The 24,471-nt window shown below is 37.5% G+C and overlaps 1 protein-coding gene across 4 annotated transcripts; it reads left to right on the top strand.

Annotated features, from left to right (window-relative positions):
- Positions 1-807: 807 nt before the first annotated feature.
- On the top strand, positions 808-23,547 carry ZNF507 (zinc finger protein 507). 4 transcript variants are annotated; one of them, XM_069793523.1, is made up of 7 exons: positions 808-939; positions 4,533-6,664; positions 7,824-7,929; positions 13,479-13,593; positions 15,970-16,074; positions 19,254-19,388; positions 19,523-23,547. In XM_069793523.1, exons 2-7 carry the CDS (start codon positions 4,538-4,540, stop codon positions 19,884-19,886), a joined length of 2,952 nt encoding a protein of 983 aa, XP_069649624.1. In that variant the 5' UTR covers positions 808-939; positions 4,533-4,537; the 3' UTR covers positions 19,887-23,547. The 4 variants fall into 4 exon arrangements, with proteins under 4 accessions (XP_069649624.1, XP_069649625.1, XP_069649623.1 ...); XM_069793524.1 differs by having other exon boundaries at positions 921-1,049; XM_069793522.1 differs by lacking the exon at positions 808-939 and adding an exon at positions 1,901-2,137.
- Positions 23,548-24,471: the final 924 nt, after the last annotated feature.

The following is a 24,471-nucleotide window of genomic DNA, read 5'->3' as shown; positions in this document are numbered from 1 at the left end:
TTCTGAAACTCATTATTCCCCTGACTCTTCAGTTTATATGAAATATGTCATAAATTCACAGCATGTAACATTTCTGGTATGTAGCTTCCTAGGTTGCTCCTGACACGCAGCGTATGCTTTCAACTCCATATTCCTGCTAACTTAAATTGCTAAACCTTCTTGTCAGTTCTCTGCAGTTCACGCTTGGAAACATTTGCATTGATTTGCCACTTTAGACCCAAAATGTGGGAGCTGTTGTATTGTTTTGGGTTTTTTTTCACTACAGGTGTTTACCATTTGAAAACTGTGCTGAAAGAATACCTTTTGGGAGACTACACCATTTCTTGAAGCGCGTCGTGCTGCCTGGCTTGGCACTGGATACTGCAATATTGACAAACTCCTGACTGACAAAGGCAAGAAGCCAGGGGATCACCTAAGCACAGGACCTGGAAGGTAAACACCAATTATTTTGAGGCTCTGAATAAAACCACCAGCTCAGCCGCGCTGGGCCGCCACGAGTGGCTGTGCATCGCTCTCCACGCCGAGTGGAAATTGAAGCTAAGATGATAAACGTATCGACGGAGCCACCCACACCAGCAGTGCCCTCGCAAGAGGCTGGCGGCAGCGGTCTGTGGAGAGGGCCAGAGGAGCGCAACCGCACCGCCACACGGCTCCATCTGGCCTTAGGGACGGAGCCAGCGCGGAGGCGGGGGCCGGTGGCGACGGGGCCGGCCAGCCCTGGGACAGCCCCACCGGCCTGCGTGGCGCTTGGCGCGACGAGCCCCGCGGCACCGAGCAGGGACGAGGCGGGGCGCGGCCGCGGCGGCGCCCGCGCTCGTCTCCGTGGCAACGGCGAGGAGGCGGTGGCGCGGCGGCGTCCCCCCCGCCGGTCACCTGATCCCAGCCCGCCGGTCACGTGATAAGGTCTCCATCGTCGCCATCTTGAAGCGGTGGCCGGGGGTGAGGAAAAAAAAAATTATTTTTTTTTTTTGTTCTTCATTAAAACCCAGGTAAAAAGCCGGGCTCGCCCTCGGCGCCGCCGGGGCGAGCGGGCGGCGGCCGGCCGGCAGGTAGGGCGGGCGCGAGGCGCGGCGGCGGGCGGGCGGGCAGGCAGGCAGACAGGCCGGCCGGCCGGCAGGCAGGCAGGCAGGCCCCGGGGCGGCGCGCCGCAGCCCATGTGCGGAGCCGCGGGCGGCTGCGGCTCCCGGCGGAGCCTTCCCCGGGCCGGGCCCAGGCCGTGGCCGCCTTCTTCCCCTCACCTCCCCTCCTCACCTCACCGCCTCGCCTCGCCGGCAGGCCATCTCCCCGCGGCTGGGCCGCCGGAGCGGCGGGCGCTGCTCCTCGCCCACCCCGCTGGCGCCGGGCCCGCTGCTGGAGGGCCGCGCCGGCGGCACCTGCGCGGTCTAAAGCGGGGGCCGCCCGGGGAGTGGCGGCAGGTGCGGGGGCGGCTGGCGGAGAGCGCGGAGGGCAGGGAAGGGCAAGGAAGGGCAAGGGGGTCCCGGATCCGCGGCCAGGCGTCCCCGAGCCGCAGTGCCGGGGCAGCGGCTCGCTGTCTGGGGGTGACAGTTGGCGGCGCGGAGCTCCGGCTGGTGAAGTTTCCCTGCCCTCGGGAGCCGCGATGTGCTCAGACCGGCCTCTGCGAGCGGGGTGGTTGTGCAAAGCGGCGGTTGGCTTTTCCTCGACCTGGGGGCACGTCACCCGGTCTCTGCCGCGCCGCTCGAGCGGGCGTTTGGCGCGGGCGGAACGGGCAGCTCCGGCGCCGGGCCCTTCTCCTCGGGTCGGGGTCTTCCCCGTCGGGCCCTTCTCCTCGGGTCGGGGTCTTCCCCGTCGGGCCCTTCCTCATCCCCCGGGGCCGTGTTTTAATTACGGTCCGGGTCGCGTGGAGGCTGCGTGCTGGCAGAGCAATGGCTCTGAAGTTGCCAGACTGAAGTTGTGTGTGTCGTGGGAGGTTGAATCGCCTTTGTTCTTAGTGAAAGCCACGCAGTTATTAAAATCCAGGTGTTTGTGTACAGTTCTTACCAGCCCTCTAAAAACCAAAGTCTGCAGCAGCAAGCATTAAACCTGCTGTAAACAAAGAATGACATAACACCTATGTACCGTAGTTACACATTTGATAACTTTCGTCAGCTACAAGCATCCCAAATCGATACATCTGAAGGTACTCTCTCTATTTTCATCTTTGACGTAGCAATAGTATGTGGCAGCGCGTTTCTTTTATGGTCCGTCTACGATCTTTCCTCTTAGTTTCTGTGCTGCTTTCAGATGAAAAAAATAGGGGAAATACTTGCCTATTTAGCATTACTTTAAAAGTTTTTAAAAGTACCAAGTATAATTTAAAGTAGCACTGTGTGCTTATAGTTTTCCTTAGCTCATTCTCAAATTGAAAATATTTCAAGTGGACATTATTTCTTTGAGCACTTAATGTAATGTTAAATCTGCTTTCCGGGGGAAAAAGCATGTTTGTTTACTTTTCATAATGGCTTTTAAACATATTATAGCCAGTATGAAACAAACAGAAAAGTATTTTTGTATAACTAAATAGGATGGTTTTCAAGTAATAAACTTTTTTTAAGTTAACATATAATCAGAGATATTACATGAAAGGGGTATAATTTTTCCTAGCCACATAGACAAGAGTTAGTCATTCAATATACTGTGCCCAACACATAATAGAAATAGAAGCAGAAAATGCACGTTGAGACATCTGCTGTTTTATATTTAAAAACTTAAATACTTGGATGTTTCAGTTTAATAGTAATTCTGTGGATACATACATTGATTCCTGTTAATAAAACAATACTGAACTTGAATTAAATATGCAGGCTTTTTGGTATACTCATATATAAAATGATACTTTTTTTTGTTTTAATATATTTCTTTTTTAATTTCTATCTCCTACAATTGATCTACTATTGCAGTGCAGTATTGATCAGTTTTAGACTGCTTACATAGATCCAGCTAAAGCCATAAGGCCTTAAGTAGCTTAGTTTTCTAGTTATCATGGATCCAACTGCCTTATGGCTTTATTTATATTTTGTTAATTTTTCAATTTTAATGTAGGTTTTAGCCATCACCAAGTAAATAATCTTAAAACACTGAAAAGTAGTAACATTGAAAAGAGTAGTCTTGTCTTTCTTAATGATTCAGAGTTGACAAATACTGCTGCATTTTCAACTTGAAATATTTTACATGAGCATATGAGGTGTGAATGATACTGACATTGCTGATATTGATCGTTCCAATGATAACCTGAATTGTAAGCTGAATGGCAAAAAAAGGTAACTTGACTAGTTCTGCCCAGAATTTTTCTGTAGTGGGAAAGGAGCACCACAGAACCCACTCTCATATTGCTGTATACTAAATCCATTAGTAGAGAAGAGTGGATTTCATGGCTCTTTAGGACCAGTTCTGGAAGTTCTGGTTTGCCCTGTGTATCTTTCTTGTAAGAAAAAAAAAAAAATCCACATGAAACAACTTGGGATACATTTTCAAGGATGACTGATAGAAAAAAATCTGGCATCTCTTTATGTTCTAAATTTTATATATAGTATATAAAAATATTTACTGTGTATAAATTATATGTGCGTATATATAGTGCAGCTTGAATGGTTTCTTTTTAGACATTTTTTCAGAAGTAAATTTCACTGTAAGTTTTTTTTGTCTGGCTCCTCCACCCCTCACCTCACAGCTTTGCCCACATCACAAAGTATATTTTCATGTAAATTTATACATATTGGCTTCTAATTTAACCTCCAACAGTACCACATTACTGCCTGTGGTTTATGGTTAGATATGTTTAAAGGAAGTGTAAGTGGAAATAGTTATTGCCTTTAGCTTTCCTCAAAACAGATAAAATTAGTCTTTATAACTTCAGTACCAATTGATTTTCGCTAAAATTAAAGAATTGTAGAAAAAGCTACAATTAGTAGCTTTTCAAGAAAACTACATTTATAAAAAGAAGTATGATTTGACATTTAAAAGGTCTTTAATGTAGTCATAGTGAAATGACTAATGCAAGTAAATACCAGAAGTACTTTCTTTTCCTAACATTTCAAGGAAAAAAATTGCTTATTTTTGTAAATTATGTTGTTGCAAATTGTCATTTGCTTTAGGAGACATCAGTGTATCAGAGTATGTATGTTAGGAATACATTTTCATACCATATCATGGTTTTTAAAGATAAATATGCCAGTTACTATTGATTGGTATATTTAAGTCTAGCATTCAAATGTGTAGTCCTTGTAAAGAAAAAGACAATAGCTGTAACAATGCTAATCAGCCTGTACTTGAAAAATATTTATGTTGCACTTTTACAACTTGGAGACAGGCTCTCTTGGAATTATTCTGTCCAGCTGTATTGAATAGCCTCTACGCTACCCACTAAATGTCCTCAAAATCATTGGCTACTTATATAGCAATTCTGGAAGTTTTTATTAAGTTAGTGGCATTAGGCTTCCATATTTAGTGGAGGGAGAAATCTAAGTAGTACTGGGTTGTATTTTTATTATTGTGCATGTGTAAAGTTTTATTTTTTATAAAACCCTTTCTCCTAGGTATTATGGAAGAAGGAAGCAGTGTTGCAGTATTGATGCCAAATGTTGGGGAACAGGATGCTGTGCTGATTTCTGAAACAGTCATTGGCCCAACACTGCAGAACAGTGAAGATCAGAGAAAATGTAAAACCGATCCACTAATCCATGTTATCCAGAAACTAAGCAAAATAGTTGAAAGTGAGAAGTCACAAAGATGCCTTTTAATAGGTAAAAAACGTCCCCATCCTAATGCTTCTGCACAGTCCTTTGACACAGATGATCTTTGTGAAATCCCAGCTAAAGCAATTGAGCTATCTGTTATTGCTACTAAAAAGACTGAAGAGTTACAAGCAGATTATTTTGTGACTGAATGTCTTCCACAAAGCAAAAAAAAGGTGACGTGCTACCAGTGTAGTATATGTAAGTTTCTATCACCTTCTCTCTTAACACTACAAGAACATATAAAAGAACATGGGCAGAAAAATGAAGTGATATTAATGTGCTCAGAATGTCATTTTGCTTCCAAAAGCCAAGAAGAACTTGAATCCCACTTCCAAAATTACCATGAGAATGATGGTAAAAATAGTATCCAGACAAAAGTGCAGCAATGTGTAAATGTTGCAAGTTCATTTTTGCAAGGGCCAGTGGAAGGAAGTGTCAAATCAGGGACTGATCAGACAGGAAATCTGGAATGTAAAGATATAACTCAGTCTACTCGTATGCCTGAAATGGGTAGGAGGAAATGGTATACTTACGAGCAGTACGGCATGTACAGGTGTTTAATTTGTCGGTATACCTGTGGTCAGCAAAGGATGTTGAAAACACATGCTTGGAAACATGCAGGTGAGGTTGATTGCTCCTATCCTATCTTTGAAGAAGAAAATGAAACGACCAACTTGTCAGAGACAGTTGTAACTCACACACCTCACAGCGTGGATACAGTTGTTCTTTCTTTAGAAAACAATGAACTTGATATCCATAGTGAACCTTCTCTTCAACTTCAGATTTGCAATTCTGAGCAACTGTCATGTAAATTGCCAGTAGGAACAAATGTAAAAGAGGAAGAGATGTTAAATCAGTCTGTAGTGCATTCTCCTACTACAGAGGTTTTAGAGGAGACTGTATCAGATACAGAACAGGATAATATGATAACTGATAGCCTACTTTCATCAGCACAGAAAATCATCAATTGTAGTCCAAACAAAAAGGGTCACGTTAATGTAATAGTAGAGCGTTTGCCAGGTGCTGAAGAAAGTGTCTTACAAAAGCCTTTCTTGATGAACACTGATATTGAAACGGAAAAAAAATTAATCTCAGAGGAGTCCCATGTTACCTGTGAAGAACATGATGAAGTTTATCGTTCAGATGAAATTCAAGAAGTAATAATAGGATGGAATAATACTGAGAAGAAAGATAATGAATTGAGCTCTAACAAAAATCTAACAACTGATGAAAATGTGCCTCCTGCACGAAGAAGGACAAATTCAGAGTCTTTACGACTACACTCATTAGCTGCAGAAGCTCTTGTTACAATGCCTATTAGAGCTGCAGAACTAACAAGGTCTAGCTTCAGGACTCTGGCTGGAGAAGGTGCCGTGGATGCAGGTGCAGGACAGGGAGAAGCTGATGGCCCATCCATGGCTCATTCTAAAGTGGTATCCTCACTTAAGAATCCTTCAGAGGAGTTCAGTGGCTTAAACCAAAGTGAATGTGCAATAGTTGAGATACAGAAAGAAAGGCCAGAGTTATCAGAAGCACCAATTAAAATGGGCATCAGTATGTCACTACTCACTGTCATTGAAAAACTGAAGGAGAGGACAGATCAGAACGCTTCTGATGATGACATTTTGAAAGAATTACAAGACAACGCACAATGCCAAAATGCAAATGATGCAAATATTCCTGGAAGTAACCTAGTAGAATATATACCTAATGTCGATCGACCCTACCGCTGTCGGCTCTGCCATTATAGCAGTGGTAATAAGGGCTACATAAAACAACACTTGAGAGTCCATCGTCAGAGGCAGCCGTACCAGTGTCCTATCTGTGAACACATTGCTGACAATAGTAAGGATTTAGAGAGCCACATGATCAACCACTGCAAAACAAGAATGTATCAGTGCAAGCAATGTGAAGAATCCTTTCATTATAAGGTAAAGTTCTTCCCTGTGCCTGTCTATAATAGCTAAATAACCTATTTTGCTACCTTTTTAATAACTGCTCATCCTTCTTTCTAACCTAATTCAGTCTGACATCCTGGCTTCATTGTCATTACAATTGGGAATTATTGCCAGCAGCACTTTCTGAATACAATTCAGCTATAATTATTCTGCTTTACTGAAATAAACTTGCTTCCTCACATAAGTTATTTTCCTGAGAACCACCTTATGGATGTATTAAAATCATGTTTTTCTGCCCACATGTAGCAACTACAGGGAGAAATGGAAGCATCAGAGAACTTAATAGCTGAAACTTTAAAAGAATGCTGAAACATGCCCACTAGTTGTGAGGTTGTGCAAAAGTAATCATAGCATTTGGGAGTAACATAAGACACTTTGAAGCAGAAATTCTTTTCTTTTTTCTTCTGTTGTTGTGTTGGTCTGGATGTTCTACAGAACTTAGATCTGAAAGATTACACACTGGAGCAGAATAATGTACTTCTGCCATTTTTATAACGGCTATTTTAAGCATTAGTGCCGGTGAGCGTGTTCCTATGTACTCAGTTCAGTACTCAGGAATATAGAATAGATAGCATCAGTATCTAGCTGTACACTCTTGTAGGCAGTGGTAGTGCAAATTTTTCCATATTTACTGTTGTTTAGTCCTAGTTTGAAAAAATGTACAGGTACGGTAGCAAAAGTCTCTCTCTCCCCTCTCCTCCCCAAGCGAGTAGAAACGGGAATAACATATTCTTAAGTTACTAGGCAAGATGAAAATTGAGTGAATTTTCACACAAGCCATCCTCTAACCTCTAATCTAATACTGCTTTTGGAGTATAATAATTTTGGAAGAAGAACTGTTTGCCACTTGTCTATGGGAATGGGAGTAGAAGGAAATTTATTTTCTAAATAAACACAAATCATATAATCCTCTCAGTCACTCTCATCAATCCTTTATGTTATTAATTAATGTTCTTTACTTTGTTTTGTTTCTAGTAAAATTACCGGAGGGATAATCTGTATATGCATTAACACATGTTTTATAACAGTTGTCATTAATACTTGAGTAACAATGCCACAAATGATTGCAATATTTGAAGTGACCAGTGTATGTTTGTAGTGTATATTTAAATGTAGGAAATTGTTTTTTCAGAGTCAACTGCGAAATCATGAAAGAGAACAACACAGTCTTCCAGATATCTTTTCAACAGCTACATCTAACAAACTAATAGTTTCCAATGAAGTAGATGAAAGAGAAGGTACTGTTTATATTTACACTTGAAATTACAAAAAGTCACTCATAACATTACTTCTGTTTGCTATATTTGTATAAAACTGGTTTTAAGATCTCGTTCATGCTGAAATGTTTTCATGCCTGTTCATAACCTTAAATCGATGTTCTTTTTCATTGTGCAAAACTTACCATAGTCCATTCTGAGATATCTTACTGACATGTATTGGTAGTAAGACATTTTTAGCCCCTGTAATTGGACCTTGTATTTCTTTTTATGGAAAACAACTGGTATGCAGTATTACTTTGAATTTTTAAGAACAAAATCTTTTTTTCCTTCCTTCAGCAGCTACAGTATTTTTCAAATCACCTACAGTAAACAAAAGAAAGCCTTTTTTTAAACTCACTGTGGTAATGTAGTTTGCTGTCAACATATACATACCGTCCATTCTGTGTTTAGAAATTTCTGTTTAATTATGGTAATGTCCAAAATGAGTCATTTGTTTTAGCCCTAGAGAGGCAGACGTAAGGCATTCTAAAAACGCAACCTGTGTCTAATAGTTGCCAGGGTAACAGTAGGTATCCATTTTCTAAATGTTTGTTTAACTGTGTATCTGCTTATAATTTAATAGTGTTTGTTTTAAAAACAACAACAACAAACCCCAAACCATTAATGTGTTAGCGTAGTGAAATAGGGAAAAAAATAGCCAAATTTTGAAGTTTAAGAGAAAATGTAGTCTTAAAATCCTTTGAGTACCCTGGAAGCCCAGTATTTATTATTGCAACTTGAATCCATCCTCTTCTCTGGTGAGTTAAAGTTACTGAAAATATTTACAGCATTTTTATTCTGAAGGAAACACTGTAATTGTAATTTGTTAAATTTTGCAGTTTTAGAGCCCTGTGGAAAAATACTAGTAATTATATCACTTCCGAAGAGCTGTGGGATGAAGCGTTTCCATTTTGTGCACATAGCTCTTACCTGTCCTAACTATGGTCTCTTGTTTGTTTAGAGAGGAAAATGTGCACTATAATAGTACTTAGATTGCAGTTGAAATTTCTGGGTTCTACTCTCGCCTCTAGAGCTGATCAGTGACTGCAGAAGTAATCATTGAAATTGATGCAACTACTTGTGAGAAAAAGTACTAACCAGCATGAGCGAGGATGGATGGCTTGAACCATTAATGATTTGTCCAAAGCAACATAGTACATGTCAGAATAGAATGAGATCCTTAACTCTTCTGTTCTCTTAGCTCACACTGCCTCTTTTTCTGGCTTTCAGTATACAAGGTAGAAACTTAAAAGTTAATTGCCTAATCAGCCTCAGGTAAAATGACCCTTCCCAACTCCTTTTTGCTCTCATCAATGCAGAAAACATTTACATTCAGGAAATTGATCTGTAGTGTTTATTGCATCCCTAAAACCTAAGCCTGAGAGAGCCATCTGAAGTCAGGGGGAGACGGGAAGAAGGCTAGGGAGGGTCTGCTGGTAGTGGGAACGTTCCCCATTAAGTAGTGGGGTTTTTTCTTCAGAAGAAATAGCATGAATGTTTTAATGGAAGTGATAGGAAATAAAACATTGTCAGTTTAGCTGGGTACAAATATCTATGAGCACAGCCTGAACTGTTACTTCTGAAAATGTTTTGTTTGTTTTAAACTGGTATTTTTAAAGATGTTATGATATAGGAATAACTACCTAGCAATGCCTGAAACATGTCAGATTTTGGGGACTACTGTACCTTATGAGCTAAAGTCCTGTTAAGGTGACTGAAAAGCAAGGTGCCTATCTGCTTTTGAAAATAGTATGTTTTAATAAGGTGATTTTAGAGTTTATATCCTGATCTTGTAACTTAACTTCCATGAAAGAAGAGCCCCTGTTTGTGAAAACTGCCTGCTTTCTATTTAATTACTTTAGAGATATTTTTTTAAATATTTTTTGCTCATTATTATCTTATAAAAGTGTTACAGCCATGCACTTTAATTGATTGTTTACCTCACATGAAATTTAGTAATGTGGCTTGAATGAAAACAGTTCTCCTTTTAAACTTTTATTAACTCATACTGTGGAATGCTTAAATTATTTCAGAACCAATTTATAATCAAATTGCAACACCACTGCAGTACAGCAATCTCTTGTCAAACAGATGTCATCCCTATAAAGCGACACAAAACAAAGAAGTTTATGGCATAGCATCTGTTTATGTGAAAGATGCCTGAGCTGGAACAGTTTCGTTTCTTGTTTATGAAATAGTTAGTCCTAAAAGTCTCTTTATTCATCATGGTTGTACAATAAATTAAAAGAGAGCATTATGACACTGGATATGATTGGATTGTAAATGTCTAATAATGAAGGAATAGGGTAATAAGCAGCATTACAGGAGCACCTGTTACTGCTGTTAGAACAAAGATCTGTCATTTCCATGCTCACTTTTAAGAGACCTGATATCCTCCATCCAGAAAGCAAAAAAGACCCCAAACCCACAAGAAATAAGCCAGCGGAGGGGGTGGGGGACACGACTGCTATTTTGCAACAGTGAGAGATTATATGATGTATTATAATATATGTGCATGTTGTTGAAGGAATAAATATAAAGTAGTGATTGGTATAAATAATTGCTCCTAAGTGTGTGCTACTGGGTGGTTAGCCACTTATAACTATGCAATAGATAATATGTTTGCATAATGCTTTAAAAATCTCATTAGGTACTGTTTGTTTTAAGCTGCCTGCCCAATAAAATACCAAATTCATAACAAAAAATACATTTGGAAGCAGTTTATCTAAAGCTGCAGAATTTAAGATGGAAAACCCATTCAAGTAGAGCAGGCAATAGCTTAACCTTCACACAACCCTTGCTCTCCCATAGATCTGCAGCCCTGTAAGTGTCTTTGTATTCATTTGAGGTCTTCTACATAAATGTGCATTCATAAAAGAGTAATTGTAGAAATATAAATTCCAAAGTCCCCAAGTATATAATTTTTGATAATTTACATTAAAGAAAAAAAATAATTTTACTATATGAGCATATTGTAGGAAAAATTCCAATATGTTTTGCTTTAAGGTTGACTTGCAAAGAGTGCATGCTATATATTACTTCCATGTTATTTTTTGTAAGAATGCTAGAAGAGTAAGCACTGTGTCATGTTTTAAAGTAAAAAAAATACAAATTTTTTTTCTGCTATCTTGGTACACACAGAATTATTCGAATTTTATTTCCAACTGTCTTTGTATTCAGATTGCTATTTTATATCACATATTATATGTTCTTCAAAATAACCCTCGGGGGTTATCAGCCCTACCTTACTTTGCATCTTGAACCAAAAGTACTGAATTTTGGAGTGAAAGTTTAATTAGTGGTAATTTTCCCTTACTGTTTAAGTTAGCTGTGTGACTATCTCTCACAATAATGCATCTAAAACTTTTTTTGAGATAATTCAGTACCCACCTGTGGGGGGGGGGGAAATCAAAGTGAAAAGTTGAACTTCCATTTTGGATGACTCATTCTACTGGTTTATTCTTCAATGTCTACTTAAGAGTTTTACCGTAAAGATTCTTAATTGTTGCTTTGATAATGAAAAGATTCAGTCTGGGTTATTGGAGTCCAGCATCATCAAGAGGAAACTCCAGAACAAAATTATCTTTACAAAGTCTGTTCAGTGTTTTGGACTCGGGAGACGAAACCTCTGTTTTCAAGATAAACTCTACAGTTCCTCCTGAGTTCAATCTGCTTGTCTCATTCCTCCCTTCTTTAGCTAAAAAAAATGGAATTCAGGAGGTGGTAAAGAGGGCATTTGGGTCAGTTTTATTACTCCAAACTGGAAAGAAGTTAATGGTATTTGGACCTAAGTAGAGATGTGTCTACTTTCCATTTTTTTGGACAGTCACTTACTTCAAATTTCAAGCTTGTCTGTCTTTTCAAACTGCAAGTCAAACAGTAGCAGACAGACCTTCCTCTCAGTGTGACATGGACCTTCAGTGCTCTTGACCCTGACAAGCTTTTAACAGAATTCTTCTTCAGGATTCAGAATAGATGGATCCCATTTGGGAAATCAGAACTTAGATTTTACAGGGAGGGGAGTTATTTTTGGTTTGGGGAGGAACTGGGAGGTCTGGGAAGTAGATCACCTGCTGATATTATCAGAGTTCTTAAGGCAATATCTACTAAAAAACATCCAGCTAATACACCCTTTTCTGTTCCACCTAGGATCTTCTGGTGTATCCCTCTAGCAGTAAACCCTTTCACAACACAAACTAATGATTTGTTTGTGCTGGAGGTGTGCTTCATATGAGCATGAAGAGTTTCTGAAGTCTGTTCTTGCAAGATTTGAGCTTTACTTTGTCTCCCACATGTTATTTATTGAATTGTATATTTATTTTGGTGTGGGGATGTACTTTAGTAATGATCTTTAACCACTGGAGAAATTCTCCAAGGATCTCTATCAGAGTTTCTTCAAAGCCCATATACATAACTGAGAGTAATGGCTTGACTGTTCAGCCAGCTAGTAAGAATTTGGTGTAAAGATAAAATGAGCTTGAGCACCTTACTTGCACTTTGGGGGGGGGGAGGTGTAGAATTACTTAGGCTGGTGAGGAGGTTAGATGCAGAAAGAAAACTCTTTGATTTTTAGTTTGATGTTTCTTTTGGCAGTATTGCTGATTTAAACAGCTCCAGCCTTGGTATTCCTTCATGTTTCTGCTATTCCCTCATTTAGGGAGTGCATGAAGGCTGCATGATAGGCTGGAATGGGAAAATGATCTGCATAAAAAATACCATCCCTCTTCCCAATTGTTAATATTTTAAACCAAATCAGTTCCATTATTCAGTGAGGGAGCAGGAGTAGGGCTGTTTAAGTCTACACACTTACATCTCAAAAATAATCAAACTGTGCACTTGCGGGCACACATTTTCCTACGTTAAATTAGTCATTAGCCTTTGTCTCTGCAACCATTAATTTTTCAAGAGTCTCTTTCATTCTGGAAAGAAAAAATGATTTTTGTTACAATTGGTTTTTAGTAATTTGGAGACGTTCCAAATTATTTCTTAACATATCTGGTCAGTATCTATTTTTTTTGTCATCTCAGATCCTTCTGAAAGTGTGGTTGTATGTGGATGATAAAGAAGATTTAGATGCTTTGGGAGGCCTTTTGCTTTTCTTTTCTATGTTTGCCAGTTGGAAACTTGTCCTTTCTCAATGCCCATCTTTTCCTTTGATTTGATTCATTCTGCAAAGCAGTGAAACTGCTAGGTTCAGCATTTCCCACATTTTATCACCTTTTGCTGTGACGCCGGATTTTAACCCAACTGCAGGAAGAAGGGAAGTGTCCGCATAGAGAGAAAGATTGCGTTTTCCTAAAATTTTAAATTTCAGTAAATGGTAGGGCAAATGCAGAACAGCATGGTAAATAAACTATACCTTTATTGTCTCAATGTACATTGCCAGTTTGCTCTTTGTAGATATTTAGAAGTATTACTTTAAAATGTTAATTCAAGTTTCATAATTCAATTGTCCTGAAATTATCATCTAAGAACTTGTTACAATGCGGAATGCAACTCTCTAAAATAATGGCTTTTGTTTCATATAGGAAATAAGTCTTCAGTTCAGAAACTGTATAGATGTGATGTATGTGACTACACAAGCACAACTTATGTTGGTGTACGAAATCACAGACGAATTCATAACTCTGATAAGCCATATAGGTAAGTGTCTCAATTATTTTTGGCTAATGCCAGGTGCTTGGTTTACTTGTTTTAACTAAAAAGGTTACTTAATTGCTCATGCAATTTGAAGATACTGTTAAAAAATTTCAATAACATAATTTTACTGCAAATTTAAAGGAGCTGCACTTGCTGGTTGACTCAAACTATGTAATTAAGATTTGCTAACTTTTCCAGGATGCATCTTTTGCTATAGCAGTCTACAGCTTGTTGTCAGTTTGAAGCATTCAGATCTGGAAAGGGAAATAATTACATTGTAATATTGCACTTTGGCCAATAGTAATAATATATTTCTCAAACTCCTTACACACTGAAGTTCATTTTGGATTTGTTTTATTGCAAAGTGTTCTCCATTGTCATATTGCTACTTTGCACATTAGCTTCTACAGTGTGGCAAAATTCTGCCCTTTGTCTTGTCACCAGTCCCCTCATCTTTTTCACAGGTTTCAAACAATATTAACGCAGTCACTTAGGATCAGATTTTATAACTTTTCTACAAGGATGTTATATGGATTTATATAGAAACTTTGATATTAAAATCGCATGTAATATTATAGCTGAGGTCCGTAGCAGAAAAATAAATCATGCATTTTTCTATTGGTTGCTGCATAAATTCTTGCAAATTCAATCTATGCTCATTCAGTGTGGATCTCTGTCCCTCTCTAGTGGCTAGAAAATAGATCTGAGTTAATAGAATTTTTGTACTAATATACTTCTGTCTTTTTAACACAAATTCTAGAAACTCAACACCTTGAAATGCTGAGCTCAGCCAGGGACTTTCTCTCTTGGATAAACAAACCCAGAAGACGTGTTGTATTTTGATTTGTGCATTATAATGATATCCCATAACACTAGCAAAAATTTGCAAGATGTTTGCTCAGAGAGCAAATGTGGAATACAAATAGATTATTTTTTTTCTCCTCAGTATCTTCCCTATTGCTGTTATTTGTTACTTAGTGGAGTTGGAACAGCAGATACTGTACAGTGTTTTGTATATGGTAGTTTTCTGAATTGGTGTTAGCCAGCCTGTTTGATTTAGGAACCCTTGAAAATTTTCTATTGGTGATACAGACTGCCGCATACTAAATTTAAGCCTACGGGTCTGGCTTGCTTCTCTTATTATTTTTTCATAAACCTGTTAGACAAATCTGCAGATCTGGTAGGATACTTAAACCACAGCCTAGAAACCATAAAGATCCAGTATTTATGGTATTTCTTCTTCTGAAACATGTATTCCTCAAGCCTTTCATAGTATCAGATAGCGACCTACTATATTGCTGCCAGTTTTACAGCTGTAAACATACTTTACTATTTGTTTGACAAAAATTGCTGGAAATTAAACTGTATAGCCTCCAGTGATGCTTTTTTGTAGATTTGATACCTTCTGGATTTTAATACTGAACAATTAAGTCCTTTCAAAAAAAGTGAGTAATCTCTAGTTAAGTATCCTGTAGTCTCAAACTGTTTAAAAATACAGACCAGACTTAGTAAATATTGGACATTTTACCATTTCAAAAAAGGAAACAACTAAAGTCCTAACAAATACGCTAAGTTTAGCTGAGCTTGATGGCTTCTGTTTCAATATGTTATATACAGGAAACTTGTGTGATAGTATAGTGATATTTATAAATAGCGTAGTATTTTGTGTAATACTCTGGGATCTAAATCCATGGATCTAAATCTAGATCCAGACTATTTTATGTATTGTTTTTATACAAAGATATTGTGACAGAAGTAAAAAAAATAAAAAATAAAAATTTAGGCAGCATGATGTGACACATTTGTCTTAGGGCACTTGGATCTAAATGTGTTGATCTTGTCCCTGACTTCTATTTCAGGTATAATGCTCTGAAATTTAGACATTTGATTACTATGTAGATAGTTTGGCTTTTAAATGACATGAGAAACATGGCTGTTGCATTAAGTAGAACACATATTCTTGAGGAACAAGACTCACTTCTAAATACAGTGTCCCCTATAACTCTTACGGTCATATTCTGCCTTTGCATAACATAGCCAAGCAACTTGCATCAGGGCTGCATCCATTCAAGTGCATCCACATCTCCCTCATACTTTGTGATGCTTAGAGACTTCAGTCGAGGTGTACAAGACAGATGTCAGAAAGGAACATAGTCCCTATGCCTAGTGATTCTTGCTCAAAGTTGGGAGGCGTTTTTGGGCTGCAAAAGATTCTCACGGTCCAAAAATTGAAAGTTAATGTCATCACTTGGACTTCTGTAAATATTATTAGTATTTAACTGTAGTCTTTCAAGATACCTTTGCTTTCTTAGATTTGTATTTCTGGAATAGTGTTAGCAGTTAATTGTCAGATTAGTTTACTTGTTGTTGTCTCTTCAGATGTCGAGTATGTGACTTCGCCACCACAAATATGAATAGCTTGAAATGCCATATGAGGCGCCACCCCCAGGAGCATCAGGCAGTGCAGCTAATGGAACAGTACAAGTATGTAACAGTTCTAATTTGGCAAAAAGCTGTGATAGTAGTGATTTTTTTTTAAGATACAAAGCAGAGTTCAGGTTCTATTCTTGTCCCTCCTAGATTCATTCTTTGTTCCAGTGACTTTTTTTTTGAGAGAGAGAGAGAAAGAGATTTGATGTGGCGTTCCCAGGTGAAGTTTATGCTAGCTAATTAAACGTGTCCATGACCTCCCTCTGGTACAGTATTCAGCTTTCCAGAATGGGTTGGTTGCATATAAACTGCCTATTGGAAGTAGTTTCTGGACCGTGTTAATTACCAAAGCATGCCTGGAATTGTTTGGGAGAATGCGTGTGCCAAAACCACGCCAGGGGCACTTCTAACATTTAACATTATAGATTGTTAAATTCCAGTACCCAGGAATGTTCTCTGGCTTTGTTTAATAACCTAGTCTAGGCACAGCCTTTGCATATACATGTTAGTTAGAATCCAGATTGGCATCACACTGCCCTAGTTAAGAATTAGTATGAATAGTCATTATGTTTAAGTGAGGCGTGTCCTTTATCGTCTGTCCATATATCTATGTGGGTTTTATATATATATATGAGAAAGTTGGCAGAAATATGTGCAATTGTTTGCTCCTAATTTGCAACAAAAAATAAAAGCTGGGAAAGGAAAGAAAATCAGGAACATTCTGAACATTTCTTAGTGGAAGATTTTAAAGGCAATAGGAAGAATCCAAATAAAGCACATTCACATAAGGGTTTCTTCTCAACAAAATCTGCTTCTACAACTTCAAAGTCCTTCCAATGCATTTTTTCCCCAAAATGTTCCTAGTAGCACTAAGTTCTATTTCCTCTGCTGTCATACTTCATACAATATTGCTGAGTGCTTTTAGTATTACTGAAGATTACTGAAAACCTCCACACTTTGGTCCCTGCATCCCCAAGGAAATATTCTTATCAAAAGCTGCAAGATAATTGTTTCCTCAGTAGATCAATTTAGGATACACTTGAACAGTAAAGTTTAATAATTCAACACAGGTCAACCAGTAGATCAAATCATGCTATAGAATTGAAACTCAGTATTAAAATAATTTTGTTTCTCTGGGAATGTCTTGCATATAGTGTAACTATACATCAACTATATGATCGTAAAGTGTAGTGCATCAGGCTAAAAGCTGTTGAGTGTCTTGTGTCTTTGATTTGAACTGTATGCTAAAGCAGTCAACAGCATTTGGGTCGTGATACTGGTTCTCAGGAAAGTAAATCTGATTAGTGAATCACCTGAGTAAATTCATGTACTTCAAAAAATGAGACTGTACTTAAAAGAGGATAAAAACAAACACTGAACTGTTGCTTCATTTGCTGTGTTATGCACCCACTGACCAAGCTGTGTTAGTGGCACAGAAAAATCATACATACAATAACACTGGTGGAATACATGTGCATATAGAATGGAATTAAGATTATTTGTTGATCTTTGTGTTTTGCAAAAAAATAATTTTGGCCTAATTTTATCTGTAAATTAACTATAAGGTCTGCCTTTTAATCTTATTTTTAATGATGCCATTATTTTGTAACACCCTTATTAGAAATACTAAGATTTTCAACCTGAGAGTGAACTTGCCTATATTTGAAAGCATCCATTTTCTTTATAAGGCTTCAAATTAGAAGGAAAAGAGAAAAACAGGATAGTACGTTCCAAATCAAGTAATAGAGAAAAGTGAGCTAGAAGGACATGCCTGTCGTTACCCAGCAGGACAGAATTACCTTGCTACATAAGCAAGGCAATGTACTATGCCTTCACCTAACTTGTGATCGTGATTTTTGCAGTTTTCCACCATCTTCTGCAGCGCAGAAATAGTTTCCTGTATATGATTATTTGCAAGGCATTTAAGAACTATATCCTACTGTCATTAAGAGAAGTAAAACCTTACCGAATTGTAGCGTGTAACACTGTTTTATGTAGGCCTTCTCATGTTTCCAAGTTATATTTCTGAAAAGGTCTTAAAAATTTACAAAAACTTACTAGTATAGTAGTCATTTTAACAGACTCATCATAGTGTAACATATCAGGATCACATTGCTTGAGCAGAAAACATCTTACTCTCATTGAGGAATGAGATAGACTGAGATGCATTCCTAGCTATGATTTATTAGAACAAGGTCACCTTTGATTTCTAGAAAAATCTGATCCTGGTCTTTTCCATGTGATTTGAGAAACTGAAGACTTTCAAAGTAGCAGGTAGCTAAGCAAAATAGCTTCCTTGTCCAAAACACAAGGAGCTATGTCATCTTTACCATGAATGCTGTTCTGCTGTGGAACGATGTCATGCGGTATCACTCATCTCCTTCATCCAGAAATGACTAATTTATCATCTTAGAAAATACTTGTAAAAAAAAATCCTCTATTGTATGTTTACGTATGAAAAAAGTCCTATGGGATTTGATAAGTCTTGGGTTATTCGTGCCTGTAAATACACAATACATCTTTATGTAAATAGGATTTATTCTTGAAGGTTTTGTTCTAGAAAATTTAGTCTTGTGATACCCAAGCTGATGGAAAAATCTATGGACAAAATTGTCACCTGTCTGAATCTGGATCTGTGAATATAGTCAAAATCTGACTGGACACTGTCCTCAGCACCCTGCTGTAGCTGATCCTCCTTGAGCAGGTGGCTTGGACTAGGTGATCTCAGGAGGTCCCTTCCAACTTCAACAATTCTGTGATCCTTAAATAAACTAAGATATGCTACACCAGGAAAGACTTTATTAGCTTAGTTAAAATTATCAGTGGTAATTACACAGCTCCTGCTCGATTCAGAGCAATGGCAAAGAGAGCTCACTACCTGCCTGCCAGATACCACACCAATGTACTCCATGTTTCTGCAGTCATCAGAACTATTGCATTTTTGTAGTATTTGAACAGTTTTAACAGGCCAAACAGATAGGATTTTAATTTAGTTGTTTAAGAAGTCAGAAAAAAGCAAACTTAATTCTCAGACCGTAAAAATAGCCTGACATTTCAGGATGAAACTTTGCAAACTAACTTGACCTAGTTAGGAAACTGAAGAGGGGGACCGAGAAGAGGAATTACATGTACCTATGTTTACTTATCCTTTTGGAAGAACTAACCCATTACTAAACTAATAAAATTTAACTTCTAAATGTTTCTCTCTTTCCCTCTCCACTTTTTTTCCCTAGATGTTCTCTCTGTGGATATGTGTGTAGCCATCCTCCATCCCTGAAGTCTCATATGTGGAAACATGCAAGTGACCAAAATTATAACTATGAACAAGTGAACAAGGCTATTAATGATGCAATTTCACAAAGCAGCAGGTATGTCTGATTTAATTTCAAGCCCTATCATCTAGAATTTTCAAAGGACCCAACTCTGATACAAAATAAAGTTCCTGTCAAAAAGCAACAACTGTACATTTTGATATTTGTTTTGGTTTTTATTATTATTTCAGGTTTCAAGGACAGCTTCCTGACAAAACATTATTAGAAGGCACAGATGAAAGTACAGTACCTACACTAGGAAGTTCAGACAACTTGGTGTCTTTTACAGAGTCTATTAACCAGACTACGAATGAACTTGCAGGTTCTGATGAAAATGAAAAACCTAACTTGATGAATACCTCATGCAGTTTAGAAAAGAACTCCACTCTACCCCATCTTGGCACAGAATACTGTGTTCTTCTCTTCTGCTGCTGTATTTGTGGTTTTGAGTCTACCAACAAAGAAAATCTGCTCGATCATATGAAAGAACATGAGGGTGAGATCATAAACATCATTCTAAATAAGGACCACAGCACAACTCAGAGCACAAACTAGGTGAAGCAGTAAGTTAAAGAGAGGATTTCCTAGAGTGAGTATTTTCTTTCTTTGCTAATTTTTGCCTGAGAAACTTACTAAAGAGACGAATTGCAAGCAAAACTTGATTTCCCATCCTGAGTCCTTGTTTCAGTAGGAATACAATATTTTAACCAGGGACCGATGAATCATTTAGGAGATAGATAGAAGGAGTGGGGAATAGAACAATCCCTTTAACCTGTTACTTCTCTATATGGTGCCAAGAATGTAGGATGTTGGGGTTTTTTTCTTTTATTGTCAGGTACTAGTCAGTGATAATGCATTAGTACAGTACCTTAAAACCCAAAGGTATTAAAGCTTTGTATCAATTGAAAACCTTTTTTTCTTCCTCCCTCTTTGTTGTTTTCCAAGTATTTTAGCAAAGAACTTTTTTCCCTCTTTTTTGAAACTGGCAACAGACCAGATAAAAAATTTTACAATATGATCTCATAAACCCCACTGCCTGGATTCCGGAAGGTAGGGAGAGGGGAGGTGGGTGAGGGCATGTGTGTGCTTGCATGCACGCATAGGCGTTTCATTTTTCCCCATCTATTTTTAATACCTTACAACTCCAAGTTGCCCTTCAACAGAGACGGCTATTCTTTCTATCGATTTAGAGCAGCAGGTGCTTAGGGGCCTAGAAGCATTTTGCTAATAACTATTTGTCTGATTGGATCCTAACTAAAAAACTGCTGTCTTTGAATTGATAGCGCGTAAAAGATCCTTTCTAATAATGACCTGCTGTTTCCTAATGGTTTGCTTGACACATTCAGCAGAACTATGTAAAAATAAAAAAAAAAAGCTTACCATATGTCACTTTAATTTGTGGTGATTGCAGTATGTATGAGCAATGTTTTTTAATGAAAACAAGATATTAACAGTCATTGCCACAAAGAGATGTAGATTAAACCTATGTAGATTCCTAAAGATGTAGGTGAGCACAAAGTGGGATTTTGAGAAATGCCTACATGCTTTGAAGTACTTTGAAATCCCACTGGCTGTCTAAGTTTCCCATTTGTCTGGCAAAGCTGTAACTGTAGGAATAATTCACTGAAAGATACAGTAATCTTCCTGCAGAAGATTGTATTTTAAAAAAAAAGGAAAACAATATTTTAAACAAAAACTGTATCCAGTGACTTGTAGAATAAATTTTACTAGTGCATATAATATGGATTCATAAAGGGAATTAGGGATTACTTTGTTTTCTAAGAAACACATAGAAATCACTCCCTTTTAAAGTCTTTAGCTTCTAGAATTACAGTGTTTTTTACAGTTACAGCAGTTTGCAGTAGAAGACGTTAATCTACGTATCAGTTTGGAATATTATTATATTGGCTAATTACCTGGCAACTTTGTTGAGGTTATTTAAAAAGTTGGCTACTTAAATTGTTTGAAATATATGCTTCTATCAAGTGAAGTAGTAGCACTTCCAAAGTATCCCTTTGGCAGACAGATTTAAAATTTCTAGTTCGGGCATGTGTTTCTTCTTGTAATGAATGGCAGATGCACAGAAGCATGCCTAGTTCCTGACATGAGGATGCAGTTACCTGATTTTTAGTAGCTCATTACTTAAAAATGACTTACTCTTAGAAAAACAGTATTTTATGGTTACTTTCTATATACATTTCTGCTAGCAGAAATAAGCTACAACTGTAAATCTAAGAGGGTGGCATAGGTAGTGTACAGTCCATTGCGCTATCGCCAACTGGAAGCAGCAAACAGAAAAAGAAAACAAGTCTTGTTAAAACTTTATGAAGCAGCACAAAATCTGAAGGCCAGGGTGAGGGCACTAAGATTCCAAGTATATTTGATGATTTTTCTTTTCAAGTGATTTCCTCAATTTGACTTGTTCTTTTGGGTTAAATATCTATTATTTTGTTTATAAATTATATAGCAGAAAGTACACATTTTACTTTACAAATTGGTCAGGATATAATGTCAAAGCAGTTTTGTGTCAGATATCTGAGGTATTTTCAATACATATGTGAAGTAAGTATACTTTTTTCAGTTAAAAGTTATTTTTCATATTCCTATGTTACATTTGAAAAAGTTATTTACATGATCTCAAATTCAAGTAGAGATAGTAAACTTCTAATAGGATATTCATGCTGTCTTACTGACACCAGTATTTTACCTTCAATGTAGAATTCATGTGAAAATAGTACATTATCTGGAATATATCTCAACTTTCTCATTCAGAGATCCCATTTGTTGAAAAACTTAAAGGTACAACGAGATCTGTAGTAATGCTGAACTACCAGTCAGTATTCACAGAAACAATATTTTGTCATGTTGTTATTTTTCTGTAAAGGGATAATTATTTTAAAGTTGCTCAGCTAGTGAAAGAAAAAAAGGTGAAAAACTTGCATTCATAAGCTAAGAAGGAGATGGCAGTGAACCAAGACTTAAAAAGCAAGTAACCTTGAATCAAAACTAACAATTTTGGTGTATGTGCAAGCCACACTTGCAGCATTAAATGTAATGCACCAGGACTCATTCTAATGGGATTACTAAGCAGGATGCATCTATTCACAGTTGTTCCTTGCCATCTTGTTGCTTTTTTCTTTTTGACCATGTGTTCCTATAAAATAGTAGAGAGTTAGTTGCCTCTAAAAACCATTGTCAATCCTAACAAATGCCAACAAATAATTCTTTCCCATATGCACAGAGATTTATTTTTTTTCACTGTCTCCATGCTGCTTGCCATTAGTTACCCACTCACAATTCCCATAGACTTAATCAGAAGTTCTGCATGTGAAGTAATTATAGACTTAGTTTTTCTGAAAGCAAATTATTTCTCAGGTTATCTGCTTTAGAAAGTGTATGGTTGGCTTGGTTGCATGTTATGTAAGGGTTTTTAAGCACACTTCAAAGTCACCAACACTGCGGTCTTCCCCTTTCTTTAAGCTTTTAAAATATTTTTGGATCTTCTGTCACAGCACGAGCAGATGATCAACTATTCACTTGCTGTTTGTTTAAATTAGATTTTATTCTGTGATACAAACTGTAACTTGCAGCTTTGTTTTAAATGCCTATACTTCTACTAAAGAGAAAACTTCATTCATACTAGACTATACTGATAAATAGGTGCATATTTCATCTTTCTGATTTATGCTTGGCCTGGAAAAATAGAGTGGGATTCAGTCAGAGTTATTGTATTTTCCTCTTCCAGAAGCACTTATTTAATCATTTTAAAAAATGTACAGTTGGTGCTCAAAGTAACATTTGTTAAGATATATTTAATAGAAATTTACATTTGCATTTGATATTCACGGACATGGGTACATGTATTTTTTTAAGAAAGGTATTGTAACACTATGGCACTGCTTTTATAGCCAAAGTATGAAAAATTTAGAAAACTGACATGTAAAGACTGCAGTTAATTCTGATACTGTATCTTATTAAAATAGGATGACCTTCATTTTATAAAATTATCCAGCACATTAAGCTGCATGCCTTAAGTTTTCTCTAGGATTGTGTTCCTGATAGATGACTGTTTGGAACTATGAAGCAAAGTCTGTAGTACTACTTTAACTACCTTCTGAAATACTGTACAATGTTAGAATAATTTATTTTGCTTTACAGGAGTTTGTCACATATTGACTTTAATATTGTATTTTGGTAATAAACTTTTTTTGTTAAACACTTTAGTCACTTTTATTTGACCTGTATAAAATATGAATATGGAACATTCAAACACTGAACCAGTGTTTAGAGAGATGGGAATCTGTTTAAATCAAAAAGTATTTGAAATAATTTACTGCCATTTCTCACTCTTGTGTCAAGTTATTACAGTTTTAATACTGTTAATACAAGTTTTATAAAAGTAACTGTAGTGATGAAATATGAGACTATTACGTCAAAATACTTGTAAGCCTGCATGCAGTTATGATGGGACAATGCTGAAGGACAGAACTGCACTTTGAAAACTCATAATGAAGTTAGTGGGAATTTTTTCCCTAATTTAAATGGACTGAAAGCCTTACGCAGCTTTTTTCAGGTAAGTGATTGACTCTTGGTTATCCATCACATAAGCTAAAACGTATCTTGGAACCTAATTTTAAATATACAACAAATTTCTTGGCCTTGCTGGAGCTTTTCTTCCCATCTTTTTCATTAAAAAAAAACCCAACTGTAACTCGGTTGCTGTTGCTGGCCAAGGAGAGAAATGAAAGTACTGCCAGAGTACCCATTGCTGGTACTATGGTTTACATTTACATAAACAAGCTATCTTTTTTCATTTTGTTGTTCTTATTATGGCCCTGGGACATGTATACTGAAGTAAAAAAAGCTGGAACTACAAATGGGTTTAGATGCAATGCTACAGAATGCTGTGTCATGCAGCTTTTTCACATTTTCTCTAATGCAAAACCTGGGAAAAGTCTCTGTAGTAGTATGTGGCATCCAGGTATTATCCTATTCACTGGGCTAAAATACCTTGCTCACTTCAGCTTAATAAAGCAGAAAAGCCTCGTCAGAAGTTACTTTCCCCCATAAATAACCTGGTCATGTGTCATCCAACTGGTGTCCCAAGATACCTTATCTGTTGTGAAGCACAAGTCTTACC

Source organism: Haliaeetus albicilla, chromosome 10 (genome assembly GCF_947461875.1).
Source record: "Haliaeetus albicilla chromosome 10, bHalAlb1.1, whole genome shotgun sequence".
NCBI lineage: Eukaryota > Metazoa > Chordata > Aves > Accipitriformes > Accipitridae > Haliaeetus > Haliaeetus albicilla.
The sequence above is the reverse complement of the archived record's forward strand: the minus strand, read 5'-3'. Positions and strand labels throughout refer to the sequence as shown.